The sequence below is a fragment of the Ictidomys tridecemlineatus genome, chromosome 11 (genome assembly GCF_052094955.1).
Source record: "Ictidomys tridecemlineatus isolate mIctTri1 chromosome 11, mIctTri1.hap1, whole genome shotgun sequence".
Classification (NCBI taxonomy): domain Eukaryota; kingdom Metazoa; phylum Chordata; class Mammalia; order Rodentia; family Sciuridae; genus Ictidomys; species Ictidomys tridecemlineatus.
In genome coordinates this window covers 74,380,708-74,400,899 of record NC_135487.1, presented here as the reverse complement: position 1 = coordinate 74,400,899, position 20,192 = coordinate 74,380,708, and the positions used below count along the sequence as shown (strand labels likewise).

At 34.2% G+C, this 20,192-nt stretch overlaps 1 protein-coding gene across 17 annotated transcripts in view; it reads left to right on the top strand.

Annotated features, from left to right (window-relative positions):
• Znf644 (zinc finger protein 644) overlaps positions 1 to 20,192 on the top strand; it is a 169,595-nt gene that overhangs the window by 32,523 nt on the left and 116,880 nt on the right. For 16 of the 17 annotated variants that reach the window (XR_013427897.1, XR_005735290.2, XM_078026702.1 and 13 more), the window contains one exon: positions 2,986 to 3,046. The exons of the other annotated variant lie outside the window; for it this stretch is intronic. Coding sequence is in view for 12 of the 16 variants with exons in the window: in XM_040288975.2 (XP_040144909.1) it covers positions 3,003 to 3,046 (44 nt within the window). In the remaining 4 variants the exon portion in view is untranslated. The remainder of the gene's footprint in view (positions 1 to 2,985; positions 3,047 to 20,192) is intronic. 17 annotated transcript variants of the gene reach the window in all.

Sequence of the window (20,192 nt, the reverse complement as noted above, 5' to 3'; positions counted from 1 at the left end):
AATAGAGTCAAATTTGGGATTAGTCAGATTAGTCAGTTTATAAACTAACACCTTTTGTAAAGGTACTTCAAATCCATTTCCTTGAGAATCTGCTATCTTTAGTATTAGTTTCCTATGACTGCTCTAACAAATTATCACAAACTGAATGGTTTAAATAAGAGAAATGGTTTCTCTCTCAGTTCTGAAATTGTTATTACAGAACCAGAAGTCTGAAATCATTGTTACAGAGCCCAACTCATAGTGTTGGCATAGCTGTTCTTCACCTGGAGACTCTAGAGGAATGTCCATTCTTTGCTTCTTCCTGATCCTGGTGACTGCTGATATTCCTGCATGTGGCCACATTTTCAAATGTTTATGATCTGTCTTCTAATTGCTTTTCCTCTATGTGTAATCAAATTTCCCCTGCTGCCTCCCTTTTTAAGCGTACATATGATTATAACTAGGCCTACCCAGATGATCTCAAATAATCTCTCCATTTCAAATTCCCTAATCATGTTTCTTGTAGCACTCTCCACCCACCATTTTTCTCCTTATAAGGTAACATAATAGGTTCCAGGGATTAGGCTGTGGATAATATTTGTAGGACCATTTACAGCCTGTTACACTCAGCAGTTTATATGGAGTTTTGTGGGTTTTTTAATGCTTTCACTTTGATTTTATAGTTTAGTTTAAAATAAGTAACAGTCCTGGCGTTGGTTGGCAGGGACAATATTCTCATCTAAACATCATAGAAAATTCTAGCTCTGGTTTTCAGTATGTGATCCTCAAAATAGTGTCACTTTAGGAACTTACTAGAAATGCAGATTCATGGGCTTCATGTAGACCTACCAAAGTAGAAACGTTGGGGGCAGACTGTAGCAATCTGAAATAAGCCCTTCAGGTAATTTTGATGGACACTAAAGTTGGAGAAGCACTTTTCTAAATTGATAATACAAGAACTATATTTGTCTTACTCTCTAATCTTCTTCTGCTTAAGGCTAATATTTAAATAAATCTAGTAATTCTGATTCACAAACTCCATTTTTTTGCAGGGATAGAAGCATTTAGTCCCCAAGTCTTGGTACTGAAAAATCAATGAAATTAAATAATTCACTCAATAGAAGAGTGTGGTGGGTTAATTTATGTCAGTTGTATTTTACTTAAATGTGGTTATTTCATAAAGTAAATTTTTTTTTGTACCAGGGTTTGAACCCAGGGATACTTAACCATTGAGCCACATCCTCAATGATTTTTTTTTTTTCTTTTAGACAGGGTCTTGCTAAGTTGCTTACGCCCTCTCTAAGTTGCTTAGGCTGGCTTTGGAAGAACCAAACTTGCGATCCTCTTGCCTCAGCCTCCTGAGCTGCTGGGATTACAGGCATAATGCCACCATGTTTAGCTGTAAAGTAGCATTTTTACATCCAGAAGTGGTAATGACTTTTTTCCTGCAGTCCTCAAAGACGTGAATTTATCTCATTAGCCTGAATTTTACTTGGGTTATCTTCTATATACATTTTGAGATACAAGCAAAATTTGAATCTCTTATTTAGCCCACATTGTTTAGGCTTTCATCTGCCAGCCAGTGACAATGCTGAAACAAAATAAGTGAGTTCTTGTCCTCAATATGTTCATACTATGGTTTAGAAAATATACAAAGAAGCAGAAAGTGTTGATAGGCAGGTTTCACCAGTTAGTTGCTACAGTAATTGAGAAAATGGATTTTTTAAAGCTGAAGGAATTAAAGAAGTATCTGCCAGGGTGACTGAGGTAAATATTGAAGGACTAATAAAACTGTTAGAACACAGTTAAAGGGAGGTAGAAGGTAGATAGAGGTAGATATTTGAAGCAAAACTTAAAGCATAGAAGTACATGTTAGGATAACCATTATAAAGTGATCATTCATAGTTCTGGAAAGGACAAATTGAGATGATAGTAAGTTTGAAAATGGAAAAGTTAAGAGTAATTTAGATTGACAGTTGGAAATAAGTATGTTGGTGCCATTTTTTAAGAATATAGAATTGAAAATAGTAAGTAGGTTTCAGGTAGGGCAGGAGATAAATAGAATTTAGGCAACAATATACTGAGTTTTTAGAATTTGTGAAATGTGGTACAATAGGAATAGGTAGGTTTTTGGTAAGTACATTTTCTGTGGATTTTGGGGGAAGAAGTCACTATAGTAGATTGAGGGTTAAATTGAGGAAGCAGAAGCATGTCAATATATGTTATTTTCTGAATAATGGTTCTTAATGCTTCAATATTAGCTATTATGACTACTAAAAGTATATTCTTTTATGCCATGCCATACTTTCTTTTTATCTCCAGCTTTTTTTGTTGATGTTGTTTTGTATAAGTATTATATAAATTCTGACCTTGAAGTATGTTTTATGAGGAAGCACACTCTCCCAATCCATGGATTCGGCATCCACCCATTCAACTAACCCTGAATCAAAATTGTTTTTGAAAGAAAACTTTTCTATACTAAACATGTACATACTTTTTTTCTTGTTGATCACTAAACAATATAGTATAACACCTATTTACACAGCATTTGCATTGTATTAGGTTTTATATAATGTAGAGATGATTTAAAAATACAGAAGAATATGTGTAGGTTATATAGAAAGACTGCCATTTTATATAAAGGACCTGGGCATCTGCAGATTTTGGTATCCTTAAGGGGTCTTGGAACCAAGTTCTCAGTAGAGAAATAACTACTGATTTTAACTATTATAATTGCCAAACTATTAATGAAAACAAGTTGTTACAGAAATTTTTAAAAAAAACTAGGAAATTTTTCATTGTGAATAGGTTATTGTTCCTCTAAAAAGGTATTTATTAGCAAGTTCCTGTTTTAGTTAACACTATGTTTTCAATGCTTTATCAAGAAAATAAGTTTATTTGCAGATTTTAATTTAAAAGAATAGGGTATTGTAGATGTAGTTATTCATACCTGAAACAAATAAACAAAAAAATCCTAAATGATGATTTTTACGTGTATTTTTTCAGATTGGATTTGATTTCGGATGAGATTGTTCTTGCAGCAAGATGTTAATAAGACAAAATCTAGGTAAGTAGAAGACTACTTTAAATATTACATATTGAAGTAGAAATAACATAAAACATTTATGTTTTAAAAATATATCTTCAAAAGTCCAGAATCAATGGAATTTTTAATAAAATTTTGAAATATATGTTGACTTTGACAAATTGACTTGATCTCATTGATTTGATAGGTGCTAAAAAGCAACCATCAGATTATGGATCTAAATTTTTAGTTTTCCTTCTTTTTTGCATTCAGGGTTTCTAATGCATACGGATTTCCAGTGACTTTTCTAACATGTTAGGAAATCAAGTTGGTGTTTGGCTTAGCCACTATGAAGGAACACTTCATTCAGTGTAAAATTTGTTGGCTTGCTTCATTGTTCTTTTTGGTTGCTTCCATGAATTTTACTTTGTTATTTCTGTTAATGAAATTCTCCAAGTTGTTACTTCTGTTAATGTTCAGAATTGTAAATTATTCCTTTAATGTTTTTCTTGTGGGCATATTTACTGAAGGACTTTTCTAGAAATGTAGCATTCTGATTAGTCTTGACTTTGTAAATTTTGAATTTTTATTATACACTTTTGACCTGGCATGTAAAAGAATGCTTTTTAATAATTTAAGCTCTTGAAATGCTAAAAATTATATTTATCATCAATAAATGAATATGGCTATTGGCTATTCAGTGAAAAGAATATATTGATATAATTGCAATTAATTTAGTCTTTGTCTAACTTGCCAAAGATTTGTTGATCTCAATGTTTGCTTAAAAAATGAAAGTCTATAATGAGCTGTGTGCACTGTTGCATGCCTGTAATCTCAGTGATTTGGGAGGCTGAGGCAAGAGGATCTCAAGTTGAGGCCAGCTGCAGCAGTTTAGCAAGGCTCTCTGCAATATACAGACTCTGTGTCAAGGCACTGCTGGATTCAATCCCTAGTACCAGTGTAATTTCAATCTTTGATTTAATCATAGCAAGTATATTGTTAGTGTAAAGAATACTTATGTGAATCCTATTAAATGCTTCTTATTCTTTATTAATTATTATAGTAGTACTTATATGGTAGGTACTGTTATGTAGAAAAAGTTTTGGTTAACAGGGTTTTTCTTTTTCTTGAGGAATAATACTCTATTTTTATAGCTTTTATTATAAAGAACATATGTGTGTGTGTGTGTGTGTGTGTGTATTATAATCTTCTTGAAGTAGAGAATAAACCAGACTTGTACTTTAATGTCCAAAAGAGATTTTGTTTGCTAGTTGAATATATGGAGTCTATTAAAACCTTTGTTCTCATTACTTACAAGTTTGATATTCCTTTTGGCATGACACTGGTTTAACTTGTTTGACCTTAATTAGACCATAATTGTGTTCTTTTCTTCTTTATTGTGATATAACATACATAATATAGTGTAAAATTTACATGTCGTCTTATATGTATATTTGCACATATAACCATCATCCAGATCCAAACATAAAAACTTTTATTATCCCAGAAACTTTCCTTTGCTTTCCCTCTTTCCAATCCAGTAGCCTTCCCTTGAGGTAAGCAACCTTTTAAATTTTATTGGTATAGTTAATTTTAGCTGTGCTTAGAATGTATATACATAAAATTACATAGTAAGTACTCTTTTGTATCCAACCTCTGTCATTCACTATGATGTTTTCATTCTTGAGGTGAGTATATGCATAGTTTATAATTTTTATTATTTTTTTATTGCTGAGTAATACTACATCATATGAATATACTATAAATATTTATATTCTGCCTATAATTTTGTTGAGTTTTCCAAATCTCTGGTTTCACTTGCCAACTTTTCTATGCTACTTTCTTCCTCTGTCTCTTTTATTGTTTCCTATCACCTGCAGAATAAAATGTAAGCTCTATACCATGGCATGCAATTATTTCACTATAGCTATAGCCACATGCCTAGAATTAGATGAATAAACTAAGTATGATATTTCATACTCCTGTACTAAGTATAAGTTGTCACATCTCCCCCCACCCCGCCCTTCTCCACCTCAATTGCTAATACCTCTTCTCTTGGCTGTCAGGTTTTTTCTCAAATATTCTGTTTCAAGCATCATCTCATGAGCTTTGATGTAGGCCTGGCCATATTGCAGTACGTTGTCTTCTTTATTAAAATGTCAGCTCTTTAAAGGTAGACACCACTCATGTCTCATTTATTTTAAAAATGCAGTGACTGGTATACTGTATATACTAAGTGCATATTAATAGATTAGTCACATATAAGTACTATATACTAACTTATGGTGTCACCAGAGCTCTGAGATTGGTACATATGTAAGAAGGGAAGTTACTCATTTCCTAATAGGTGAGAAATGATGGAGGAAGAAATTGAAGAGCCATAGTCAAGAACTTTGATAGCATTTTTGATTCCTATAGCTTAGGAAGCTAGCTGCTGAAAAAAAATTTTGGAAAATTTTTTATTATCATCATGGATATGTAATGTAATATTTATAAAAATATACTTTCTTCAGAAAGGAAGCATTTTAAAATTGTTAAAGCATTTTGACTGGTGATGTCATTCTGTATTTGAAATTTGGCTAGTTGGATTAGTAGACACCTGGGGTTTTTATGACTGAAGCTTGATTTGTCCTCTAGACTAAAGTCCAAAGCAAGGAGAGGTTCTTCCCCTTGATGTGGGATCAATTTGTCATTTTTCCTTGATGTGGCTTCTGCTATGGCAATTGAACACAGAGTTGGAGATTGACCTTCATCTCTTGCTGTTCATTCTTTCTCCCTACAAGGATTTTCTTAGGTTAATTACCAAATATAGAACTTATCTTTTATTTCAACCTGGATGTGAAAGGTGTAAAGTTCTTGTTCATTTAAGGTTCAAGAGAAATTTAACTTTGAGACTACTTGATTTAACTCTGTCTACTGGTTTTTTAGACTAGTTTTTCTCTTGAGAGACTGATGGATATGCTATCCTCAGTTTCAGTGTCTTCCTCATCATTTGAGTTGGGCCATGAAGAAAATAATAAAGAGTTTTGATTGGAGGATGTCTTTGTGAAAATATGAGCAGAAGGAACATGAACTAAAGTTTTTATTTCAGTTTTCAAGAATGATTTCATAAAGTAGTTTCATTTAACTCTATGTTCATCTTACCAAATTTATTGGCATTTTCTTTCTTTTTTTCTCTTTTCTTTTTGGTACTGGGAATTGAACCCAGGGGTGCTTAACCACTGAGGCATATCCCCAACCTTTTAAAAAAATTTTTATTTAAAAAAAAAATTTTATTTTGAGATAGTTTCTCACTGGGTTGCTTAGGGTCTTAGTTGCTAAGGCTGGCTTTGAAATTGTGATCCTCGTGCCTCAGCCTCCGAGTTGTGGGATTGCAGGTGTGTGTCATACCGCACCCAGCAGTCATTTTCTTAAATGTACTAAAGTTTATATTTTAATATAGCCCACACTTTTTGAACTGCATCTTGGTTCTGATTTTTCAAACTATTTAAACAAGTCTTATTTTAAACCCATTGAAAAATAAATAATACTGTGAATGTCTTCTGTTATTTCAGTGTTATACTTAAAGGTATAAGGTTCAGAAATAATAAATGATTGGTTTGAGGTAAGGTGAATAATTGCAAAGATAGTAGTCCTCTGACTTCCTAGCTACCATTCTTTTAAGATGATATTAAAGCTAATTCTTTGAAATCTTTTAGGATCGTCTAGCTAAGCTGAGGACTGTAGTCCTCCCTGTCATAAAATCAGTGTTCAGTAAACATTTGTTTGATGTTGTATTGATTCACTTAATGTTTTATGAATTGATTATTATAGTTAAATTGGTTTTAGCTCATGGTTGCTAGCTAATTACTAGTCTGAGTAGGAAAGATGACTACATATGTAATTATAGTCTTAATGTGATTAGTGTTATGGAAGTCTGTGTTCCTGAGAGGCAAGAAAATTGTGTATTTTTATTGTATATATTCAAGCACCTATGACAATTCTTTACTTATACTAGACACTTAATAAATATTTATTAATGACTGAATGGAGACACTGAATGAGGGAATCTTGGTGGAAGTGAAAAAAATAATTGTTGGGTTTTGTTCTCGAAATTAAAAGGCTCAGGGTCACTCTAGGTGAACTGGGAAAACTGGACTGCACAAAATAACCACACAAGATACACAAAAAACCCTTTTCTTTGGGGTTGCTGTGACGGCTCCCCTGACCTTAAGCACGTGCTGACCCCTTTTATTGAGGAGAGGCTATTCAAATGAGGCAAGGGGTCAGGTTTTGGGGGGCTGAGTCTAGATTCATGATGTCCACTGTCACAAGTTGAATGACATCTAGGTAGGCCACACCCAAGGGCACAGTAATAGAAGGGGACACATATAAGGCACTTCCATGGAACATTCTATCCTAAACAGGGCAAGGCCTTATATTACAAAGGAACAGGTGAGCATAGCTCCACCCATGGGGCAGTGAGCCCAGACACAGTCACTTGAACCCTAGAAGAATGGAACAGTCTAGCAGCATGGGTGCCTGATACCACATTGCCACATCACCCAGTAGGGGAGTTAACTCAGTCACGTGTGAGGTTGGTCTCCCACAACTAATGCCTGGAAAAAGTGACAAACTGAAATTTGGAGAACTGTTGATGATTTATCTAGATTAAAAATTTTGGGCAAGGACTTTTAGCAGGAGAAACACTCTGTGCAAAGGATGAGAGGTAATAAAAAGGGAATCTTGGTGGAAGTGAAAAAATACATGATTTGAAATATATAGAGTTGAGCATGAGTTGTGGGTGGGGAGTGACATGCTGGGGTTTTTAAAGGAATTTGGAGTAACAGCAGTGAGAAACCACCGCAGTTTAAATGTGAAGAAGTGATGCAGTTATATCCATGGGTTTTTTTGTTCCTGTGTTTTTCTTTTTTCTTTTACTGACGTTTATGAAACGGTCTAATAAATTCAGGTTGGATATTTTCTTCTGTAACCTGACATCACCATATCTAAATCATGTGATCACACTTCTCTTGTCATTGGGGTCCAAATCCTTTAGAACATTTACATTGTTTTATTCTCTTAAAGTGTGGGTCATTTACTAGGTCTTTTACTTTGTCAATAAAGCATGTGTTTATCTTTTCTTTCTGTTCCCATAGCTATTCATCTTTGGATCATCTATCTTTGCTTGCTTCATTAAAGACTTTGATTCAACTTGTTAAGAAGTTGCTCTGTTAAAGAACATTAAAAATTTCTTAAGGAGAATTTTAATTCTTAGGTCTTATATTCAAGAGTTTCCAAATTCATGTTTTACTTGATTTTTAAGTTTCATCTCCTACTGGTTTTCCTCTTTCTCTTTCTGGTCCCCGTGTACCTCCCCCGCCCCCCCCCCCAATGTTGGGAATCAAACCCAGGGCCTCAAGTATGCTAGGTAAGCTCTCTACCACTAAGCCATTTCCCCAGACTTTTAAACTATTTTTTTAAAATAAGCAATTTGTTTCAGTCTAATTAATCACCATTTTTTGAAAATTTTCACCTTTATTCATATCTTTCCATTTGTGTTATCTCTGCTCTTGAAATTTAACTCATCTAAGAAAACTCTGCTTAAATTCTGCCTCTGCCTTGAGGTAACATAGTACGTGCTGTATGGGAGAGAAAAGATTTCTTTTTTCACTCATCACTAGGTTTATAGTGGAGAACCCTTTAACAAAAGACAAGTTAATGAGAAAAGCAGACAAATTTTTAACACGGAAGTCTTCAGGAATGAAGACTAAAAGAAACAGAAAAAAACTATTTTTATGGACAACCTGCAAAAGTATGATTAATAGGAATTCTTATTGTCATCTCTATGGGACATTCCTTCCTTCCCTATAGGGCAAGACACCTATCACATAAGGCACAAGGCTTTTTAGGGGGGAAAGGAAAGAGAATGTCAAAGAGTGAGATATGGCCTGCTTTGCATTTTTCTTAAATGCCAAGATGCCATATTTCCTGTTCCCCATTCATTGGGAAGTCACTTTCTGTCATTATCTATGGTGCTTGGAAACTAAACTACCTTTAGTTGAATGGCTTTAAAATATAGCAAGAAAATGAGATACTGAATATTGACATCTCCCAGAACACCCTCCATAATTGACAAACTCTTACATTTTTTGATTGATTAAAACAAAAATCATGATAACCTTATTTTTATGTTTTAAAATACAAGTTTCTGTAGTGTTTGCTGTTGCTGTGCTTGACAAACTCTGAAGTATTTTATTTTCCTAACTCAAAATGGATCAAGGAGCTTGATATCAAATCAGAGACTCTGTGTCTGATAGAAGATCTACATATTGTGGGGTCGGGCTCCAAATTCCTTAATAGGACACCTGTAGTACAAGAGTTAATAACTAGAATCAACAAATGGGACTTACTTAAACTAAAAAGTTTTTTCTCAGCAAGAGAAACAATAAGAGAGGTAAATAGGGAGCCTACATCCTGGGAACAAATTTTTACTCCTCACACTTCAGATAGAGCCCTAATATCCAAAGTATACAAAGAACTCAAAAAATCAGACAATAAGATAACAAATAATCCAATCAACAAATGGGCCAAGGACCTGAACAGGATTTATAATCAATCAACAAGTACATGAAAAAATGCTCACCATCTCTAGCAGTCAGAGAAATGCAAATGAAAACCACCCTAAGATACCATCTCACTCCAGTAAGATTGGCAGCCACTATGAAGTCAAACAACAACAAGTGCTGGCGAGGATGTGGAGAAACGGGTACACTTGTACATTGCTGGTGGGACTGCAAATTGGTGCGGCCAATTTGGAAAGCAGTATGGAGATCCCTGGGAAAGCTGGGAATGGAACCACCATTTGACCCTGCTATTGCTCTTCTCGGATTATTCCCTGAAGACCTTAAAAGAGCATGCTACAGGGATACTGCCACAACGATGTTCATAGCAGCACAATTCACAATAGCAAGACTGTGGAACCAACCCAGATTCCCTTCAATAGATGAATGGATAAAAAAAAAATGTGGCATTTATACACCATGGAATATTACACAGCACTTAAAAATGACAAAATCATGGAATTTGCAGGGAAATGGATGGCACTAGAGCAGATTATGCTTAGTGAAGCTAGCCAATCCCTAAAAAACAAACACCAAATGTATTCTTTGATATAATGAGAACAACTATGAACAGAGCAGGGAGGAAGAGCAGGAAGAAAAGATTAACATTAAACAGAGACATGAGATGGGAGGGAAAGGGAGAGAAAAGGGAAATTGCAAGGAAATGAAGGGAGACCCTCATTGCTATACAAAATTACATATAAGAGGTTGTGAGGGGAATGGGAAAATAACAAGGAGAGAAATGAATTACAGTAGATGGGGTAAAGAGAGAAGATGGGAGGGAAGAGGAGGGGGGATAGTAGGGGATAGGAAAGGTAGCAGAATACAACAGTTACTAATAGGGCATTATGTAAAATTGTGGATGTGTAACCGACGTGATTCTGCAATCTGCATTTGGGGTAAAATTGGGAGTTCATAACCCACTTCAATCTAATGTATGAAATATGATATGTCAAGAGCTTTGTAATGTTGTGAACAACCAATAAAAAAAGAGATAGATAGATAGATAGATAGATAAATAAATAAATAAATAAATATCCATGGGTTAAAAAAAAAAAATCTTTCACCTCTTTTGTTTGGTTGATTCCCAAGTATTTTTTTTTTTTTGAGGATATTTTGAATGGGGTGGTTTTTTTCATTTCCATTTCAGAAGTTTTGTTGCTGATATACAGGAATGCCTTTGATTTATTTGTGTTGATTTTATATCCTGCCACTTTGCTGAATTCATTTATTAGCTCTAGTAGTTTCTTTGTAGACCCTTTTGGGTCTTCTAGGTATAGGATCATATCATCCGCAAATAGTGATAATTTAAGTTCTTCTTTTCCTATCTTAATGCCTTTAATTTCTTTTGTCTGTTGAATTGCTCTGGCCAGTATTTCGAGAATTATATTGAATAGAAGTGGTGAGAGAGGGCATCCCTGTCTTGTTCCAGATTTTAGAGGGAATGCCTTCAGTTTTTCTCCATTTAGAATGATGCTAGCCTGAGGCTTAGCATATATAGCTTTTACGATGTTGAGGTAAGTTCCTGTTATCCCTAGTTTTTCTAGTGTTTTGAACATAAAGGGATGCTATACTTTGTCAAATGCTTTTTCTGCGTCTATCGAGATGATCATATGGTTCTTATCTTTAAGTCTATTGATGTGGTGAATAACATTTATTGATTTCCGTATATTGAACCAGGCTTGCATCCCAGGGATGAATCCTACTTGATCATGGTGCACGATCTTTTTGATATGTTTTTGTATCCGATTTGCCAGAATTTTATTGAGGATTTTTGCATCTAAATTCATTAGGGATATTGGTCTGTAGTTTTCTTTCTTTGAGGTGTCTTTATCTGGTTTGGGAATCAGATAAAGACATAGACATGGCCTCATAGAATGAATTTAGAAGTTCTCCCTTTCTTTCTATCTCCTGAAATAGATTTTAGAGTATTGGTATTAGTTCTTCTTTAAAGTTCTTGTAAAACTCTTCTGTATATCCATCCGGACCTGGGCTTTTCTTGTTTGGTAGTCTTTTGATGGCTTCTTCTATTTCCTCACTTGATATTGGTCTGTTTAGGTTGTTTATATCATCTTGACTCAATCTGGTAGTTCATGTGTCTTAAGGAATTTATCGATGCCTTCACTATCTTCTATTTTATTAGAGTATAGGGTTTCAAAATAATTTCTAATTCTGTATTTCTGAATTGTCTCTTGTGATGTTACCTTTTTCATCCCATACTAGTAATTTGGGTTCTCTCCTTCTCTTTGTTAGCGTGGCTAGTGGTCTATCAATCTTATTTATTTTTTCAAAGAACCAACTTTTAGTTTTGTCAGTTTTTTCAATTGTTTCTTTTGTTTCGATTTCATTGATTTCAGCTCTAATTTTAATTATTTCTTGCCTTCTACTGTATTTGCTGCTGATTGTTTTTCTTTTTCTAAGGCTTCGAGGTGTAGTGTGAGGTCATTTATTTGTTGACTTTTCCTTTTTTTAAGGAATGAACTCCATGAAATGAATTTTCCTCTTAGTACTGCTCTCATAGTGTCCCCGAGATTTCGATATTTTGTGTCTGAGTTTTCATTTACCTCTAAGAATTTTTTAATTTCCTCTTTGATGTCTTCTGTAACCCTTTGTTCATTCAGTAGCATATTGTTTAATCTCCATGTGATGTAGGATTTTTCCTTTATCATTTTATTATTGATTTCCAATTTCATTCCATTATGATCAGATAAAATGCATGGTAGTATCTCTACTCCTTTGTAATTGCTAAGATTTGCCCTTTGGCATAATATATGGTCTATTTTTGAGAAGGATCCATGTGCTGCTGAGAAGAAAGTGTATCCGCTTGATATTGGGTGGTATATTCTGTATATATCAATTAAGTCTAAATATTAATTGTATTATTGAGCTCTATGGTTTCTTTATTCAACTTTTGTTTGGAAGATTTGTCCAGTGGTGAGAGAGGTGTGTTAAAATCTCCCATGATTATTGTGTTGTGATCTATTTGACTCTTGAACTTGAGAAGAGTTTGTTTGATGAACATAGCTGCACCATTGTTTGGGACACATATTAATGATCGTCAAGTCTTGTTGGTGTATGGTTCCCTTGATCAGTATGTAGTGTCCTTGTTTATCCCTTTGGCTTGAAGTCTATTTTATATGATACAAGTATGGACATCCCTGCTTGCTTCCGGGGTCCGTATGAGTGATATGATTTTTTCCAATCTTTCACCTTCAGTCGGTGTATGTCTTTTCCTATCAGATATGTCTCCTGTAGGCAGCATATTGTTGGATTTTTTTTAATCCATTCTACTAGCCTATGTCTTTTGATTGGTGTATTCAAGCCATTAACATTTAGGGTTACTATTTGAGATATGGTTTGTATTTCCAGCCATATTTGATTATGTATGTTACTTAACATGATTTGTTTTTCCTCTATAATTAGTTTTTCCTTTACTGTACTACCTCCCGCTGTTGGTTTTTATTGTTATTTTTCATTTCCTCTTCCTGTAATGTTTTGCCAAGGATGTTTTGAAGAGCTGGTTTTCTAGCTGCAAATTCTTTTAACTTTTGTTTATCGTGGAAGGTTTTTATTTCATCTTCAGTCCTGAAGATTAATTTCACTGGATACATGATTCTTGGTTGGAACCCTTTTTCTTTCAGGGTTCCAGGATCTTCTAGCTTTCAGATTCTGTGTTGAAAGATCAGCAGTTATGCTGATTGGTTTACCCTTAAATGTAATCTGCTTCCTCTGTCTTGTGGCTTTTAAGATTTTCTCCTTATTCTGTATGTTGGGCATCTTCATTATTATATGTCTTGGTGTGGATCTCTTGTGATTTTTTATATTCGGTGTCCTGTAGGCTTCTAGTATTTGGATTTCTTTTTCATTCTTTAAGTCTGGGAAGTTTTCTAGTATTATTTCATTGAATAGATTGCTCATTCCCTTGGTTTGGACCTCTATACCCTCTTGTATCCCAATAACTCTTAGGTTTGGTTTCTTTATGTTATCCCATAATTCTTGGATGTTCTTAACATTCTTGCTGAGCTGTGTATGTTCTTTTCAAGTTGAAAAACTTTGTCTTCGTTGTCTGAAGTTCTATCTTCTAAGTGTTCTACTCTGCTGGTAATACTCTCATTTGAGTTTTTAATTTGGTTTATTGTTTCCTGCATTTCCAGGATTCCTGTTTGTTTTATATATCCTCTATCTCCCTATAGAGTGGATCTTTTGCTTCTTGGATTTGTTTATGTAATTCATTGTCAAAGTGATCTTTCATTGTCTGAATTTGCTGTATAATGTCTACCTTGAGACTCTAGATTATCTGAAGCATGTATATCCTGAACTCTTTGTCTGACATTCCATCAGCTGCAGATATTACCTCATCCAATGTTGAATTGACCCGTATTGTTTGTGGTCCTTTCTTTCCTTGTCTTTTCATACTGCTCATGATTCTTTCTAGCTTTGTGAAACTGTTGTGTTAATGTTTTTCCCCTTATATATTTGTATTGTTCTTGTATAGCTCCCAAATCCCTCTTTTTCGAAGAAAGACAATGTTAACAGTTCCCAATATCAATAGTACATTATCTAAGCACAAGTTTTCATTATTAATACATTTATAGTTAGATTCTAAGTCTATAGATATTGGTTTTAATTATTACTTAAGAATATATTCATTAGTTTCATAAAAGACATACCATATCTGGTGGCATATAGAAAACTTAATTTCAGAGGAAGGATGTTATACTTAGAGGGAAAGGAGTGAGGGTATGAGGTTAAACTAACTTAGCACCTTTGGAGAACTCTCACCAATAGACTGGTAATTTATGGAAGAATGTATAGACTCAACCTCCTATCTGTATTTAGATAGTTACCCTATGTATAGATAGCAAAAGTTAGGAGATTGAAAGTGGGATAGAGAGAATATGAATAAAAAAAGAAAAAAATAACAAGTAAGAAAAGAGAAATAAGAGAGAAGGAAAAGGAAAGTAAGATAGAAATAAAGAAAAAATGGGGGGAAGGTGGAGTATATGCAATTCCTCTATATTATATTACTTTGGTAATTTGGTTGTTCATGCACAGTTCTTGGTTTCACATATGTTGAAGTTGTGGAAGAGAGAAGAAAAGAGGGAAAGAGAGAAAAAAAAGTCTCTCAGAACACTGTTTTCCTTGCTTCCAATAGGTGGCGTTGTCTATTCCTAGCTTGAGCTTCTGTATTTAGGGTGGTGGAAAGTGTGAAAGGAAATGAGCTTCTACCTGTAAAGGAAATGAGCTTCCACCTGTATCTTCCCTACTCTAGTCTCTGAGGTAGAAACCAGGTGCCCGTACAGTTGTTATTTTGCATTGATAGCTACAACCCCCAAAACCTTGTGGGAAATATTTTGAGTTATCGCAGCTAAGGATGGGGGAGTTGGAAACTGGGTACCTGGATCAGCCGCAGAACCGTGCTGGTAGCCAAACCCCCTTTGATGGGTTTTAAGGATTGATGGGCTTCCTCTGGACTAGCACACGGGGTCAAATGATGCCTCTTGCAGCCCAACGCATGGGGCGACATAGGTCCTGGAGGGTCGGTAAAGATTGGCAAAACTTTTTAGTCATTCACCCTTGAGTATAATGTTGACTCTGGGCTTTTCATGTGTGGCTTCTAATATGATGAGGTAATTTCCTTCTATCTCGAATGGGTGTAAGGTGATAATCTCATCGTGGTTTTGATTTGCATTTCCTCAAGTATTAGTAATGTTGAACATCTTTTCCTGTGCCTGTAAGACTTTTGTATATCATCTTCGAAGAAATGTGTATTTAAGTCCTGATTTAGAAAATTAGTTTTTTGTTTTTAATTGAGTTGAAAGAATCTTTACATATTCTGAATATTAGCCCCTTATCAGATATGGTTTGCAAATGTTTTTCTTTCATTGCAAAGGTTTCTTTTTTTTTTTTTAACCCTGTTAATTGTTGCTTTTGATGTACAGAAGTTTTAAAGTTTTATGTACTGTAATTTATCTGTTTTCACATTTTTGTTTGTAATTTTGGTATCATACCCAAGAAATTATGGCCAAAGCCAGTGTTATGATGCATTCCCCCTTATTTTTTCTAAGAATTTTATAGTTTTAGCTCTAACCTTTGGATCTTTGGTTCATTTTTAGTTTTGTATGTGCAACTTTTGTGCTTTGATAAGATTGTTTTGGTTATTTTAGAGACCCTTGAGATTCCTGTGAATTCTAGAATGGATTTTCCTATTCCTGAACAAAGGTTATTGAAATTTTGATAGGGATGGATTTCATTGAATCCTTACATTTCTTTGTGTAGTATTGATGTCTTAATAATGGAAAGTCTTACAATCTATGAACATGGGATGTGTTTTCTATATTTGTGTCATCTTTAATATCTTTTAGCACCATTATTTAGTTTTAATATACAAGATTTCTGCCTTCTTGGTTGAGTTTATTCCTGTGCATTTTATTTTTTAGATGCTACTGGAATCAGTTGTTTTCTTTCTTTCTTTCTTTTTTTTTTTTTTTTGTTTTTTAAAGATTTTTTTTAGCTGATGCACCTTTATTTTCCATTTATTTATATGTGGAGCTGAGGATCAAACTCAGTGCTTCACACATGCTTGTCAAGTGCTCTGCCACTCAGTCCTAGCCCCAGCCCCAGCCCCTGGAGTTGTTTTCTTAATTTTTCTTTTTGGTCGTTGTTAGGTATAGGAACAGTTTATTTTTGTATGTTGATTTTTACATACTGCAACTTTGCTGAATTTTTAAAATAGTTTTAACAGAGATGTGTGTTTATGGAATTCTTAGGGTTTTCTATGTTTAGGATCTTATCATCTTTGAACAGATATTATTTTACTTCTTCCTTTTCCAACAGGATGCCTTTCATATCACTTTTCCTTTGTTCCCTCCCTTTCTTTACCTTTCCCTCTCTCTTCCTTCTTCTTTTTTTCCCCTCCCTAACCTATTCTTCCCTCTTTCTTTTTCCCCACCCTGTTCTTTCTTCTCTGACTGGGAATTTCAGTATTGGGTTAAAATAGAATTTGCAGAAATGGGACTTTGGTTTGTTCCTGATCTTTGAGGTAAAGCTTCCAATTTTTCATGAAGTATGAAGTTAGCACTGTCTTTTTCTTATATCTTATATTTTGTTATGTTGAAATATTTACCTTCTATTCCTAGTTTGCTAAGTGTGTTTATCATGAAAATGGGTGTTGAATTTTGTTGTATACGTTTTCTGCATCAATTGAGATGATCATGTGCTTTTGTCCATTTTGTTAATAGATTGATTTTTTTTGTTGTTGTTGAATCTTCCTTGCATTCCAGGAATAAGTCCCAGTCGATAATCTTTTTAAGGTGCTCTTGAATTCTCTGTGCTAGTAATTTGTTTCAAGTTCTCAAATTTGTTTTCTTCCTGGATAAATGAAGACTCATGAATGATTTTATAATGAAGTCATACTGCATCATATACTTCTACTCTGTCCTTCACTTCTAAGGAAAATATGTTCAGTGGAATGTATTCGAAAAGTGTTTTTCAACAGATAATTATTACATATCCCAGTATTTGTTTGTACCTAATTAATCACAACACATGATAATTATACTTGGATTCTACATGGTCATTTATAATCATGATTGTGCATTACAGTGGCATAAGAGATTAAACACATACACACATATTCAAATGTCAGAGAGTGAGTGAACATTAATACTTTTTAAAAACTCTTGAAATGCAGGTATATTTGAAAATTCTGACCTAGTTGATCCTAGTTACATATCAGTGTTCTATGCAAAATTAAAAAAAAGGTGGTGGGGGTGGGGAGCAAATCTACAGGCCTTAATGAAGTTGATCAAATTTTAGTGAAGCAGTTGTGATTTTCTTTGTGCAATCTTTTAAAATTTTTTTCCCCAAGTTTTTCTGAAGCACAGCTAGGATTTTAACATTGTCTAGAATTTTCTCAGCCACAGAAGATGATATTTAGCAAGAGCTCTAATGTGAGCTGAAAGGAGATCCTTGTGTTTTCTATATTAGGTATATAAAAGCTAAGTTGTTCTCTTCTGATCATCAAGGAAATTGACATGGTGTGCCTGTCCAAGTAGAGATCCGGCTTACTTCTATTTGGGGTTGCAGTGATATGGGGTAGACAGGACCAAATTTTTTTCTTAAGCTGATCTGCTCCTATACCCACACAATCTTGTTTTTATATATCAGTATTTAGCATAAAAGTGACCTTAGTTTGGTGTTTTCAGAAGGCAGAAATTACTGGTTATTCACTTACCACAAGAGAACCTTCATATGCAGTATGAATTGAAACATCTGGTTCTTCCAAAGTGAGTATAGTGGTCTGGTAGGGATATCATAAGAAAATGCCACAGACTGGTTAGCCTAAAAAATAGAAACTTATTTTTTCACATTTCTGGAGGCTGGAAGTCCAAGATTAAGACATTGTCAGCTTTAGTTTATCTTCAGGTCTGTCTTCTTGACTTGTTCTCTCTCTGACCCTTTTTCTGTGCTTACTCATCCTCCATGTCAGTTTTTATGTCCTGTCTCTTATAAGGACTTGAGTCATGTTGGATTTCGGACCACACTAATGGCTTCATTTTAACTTTCTGTTAAGGCTCTCTTCAAATAAGGTCACATATTGAGGAATTGGAAGGGGTCGGGGGTGTCAGGGCTTCAACATGAAGTTTGGGTGGTTACCATTGAATTTGTGATGAGTTAGTTCAGAATGTTTTAATGTATAACTCAATGATTTAATGGGTTGAATTAAATCATTTGGAATTATTTATCAGATGCTGCTTAATAAAGAATAACTGCTGAAGATGATGATGACTTCGATTTTTGTAATGAATATTTATTTAACCACAACTTGGAAATGTAATAAGAAGATGTAATGTATTGACTAGATTTGTGATTTTTTATTTTCTGTGACAGTAAACATGTATCTATTTGTCATTATATCTGAGTTATACTTAAAATATTTAGTAAAAAAAGAGTCATAAATCTGGGAGGGAGTTTTAGCATATAGCCTTATTTTATATCACTTGTGATATAATTTTGATGGGGAGTGCTGGGGGGCTTAATCCAGTGCCTTGAGCATGCTAAGAATGCACTTCTATCACTGAGCTGCAGCTTTAGCCCCACAAGTGTTTTAAAATTCCATTCTGATCCTCTTTATCATTATGATATTGAAAGAAATATTAAATGTTTGTACTATCAAAATTATACAGTTCAATCAGTATGTAGGCATTGCTTATGTACCACAAAGCTAATGATACAGCAATAAATGTTGCAGAGATTTAAATTATTCTTAAAAGGTAGTAATGGTTATATTGAATCATTGTCAAAAGTCTGCTTGTTTCTCAGATATCACATCAAATCAAGAGACCCACTAAAATATATTATATACTTTAAAGTTTGAAAGGAAATTACCAAATTAAAAAAATTGTAAGTTTTTTATTTGAGCAGAAATAAATTGCCCCTTTTACTGTATTTTGATATCTTGTTGTAAATTATATCACACATACCCTTTTAAGTTTCTAGTACATAACGGTTCATTTATATACTTAAGAAATTTGGTAAATCTTACATCACTTTAAAAAGTAATTGTTGATAAGACTTGTGAGTAAAGCATATGTAGACTTATTAGGATGAGGTTTATAATATCAAATCATATTATTTTCCATATACTTTCAAATGGATTGCATAGTTGAATATTAAAATAAGCTTGTATCTTTTATGCACATATTGGTGCCTAGAGAAGGGCTACCTAGAAATAGGCCATGTGTCTGATGAAACCAGTTGGAGTTAATAAAAGGGAAGCTTTAATTCCTGTAATTGATTGCAGGCCCTTATTGTTCATTTATAGTTAGCTTATTTTTTTGTGTTCTTCCTTCACTTAGGCCCTGGGCTACCTTTTCATTGCTTAGCACAGCAAATACCTTGGAAGACATGGCTCCTTTTCTCTTTGAACCATGGGAAGGATTTTTCTAGAAACTTATGTCCTTTGGGAGAAATACATTAATCAGTAGTCAATAGTTGAATATTTGAAAGACATCTTTTAAAAGAACAGTTCTACAAGAGCATATGACAAAGAACTTGACAGAATGCATTGAGAAAGGTTTCCCATAAATGACCTTGAGCACTGATCTAAAGAGAGATTATGAGTTAAGGTTACTGGATTTGTGTAATACAAGGCTAAAGAGAAGAGAATAGAGGGTTCCACATCAAATAAACTGCCTATACAGAGGTCATGTGTTGGAGAATTTGAGAAAAGACCAGTGAATTGGATAACTAAGGACTGGTGGAAGGGAAGTGTGAGATCAAAGTGGAGAGATAGGCAGGGCCCAGAACAGCTGTTTCAGCTGGTTTTAGATTTGGAACTGTGTTCTTAGAGAGGAAACTTTTTTCACAGAGGAGTAATAAACTTGTATAGTTCATCCCTGAGGTATGAGAATGATTAGAAAGGGACCAGTCAATTCCATTTAGAAATCTGAGATGCTTTTAAAGATTCTTTTTGCTGTTACAATGTACAAAAAGTTAGCTATTAATTGTGTTCAACACAGTAGATACTATTTAGATGCCAGGGGCCTATGAGTGAAAAAAACCATGTCTCTGCCCTCTAGAAG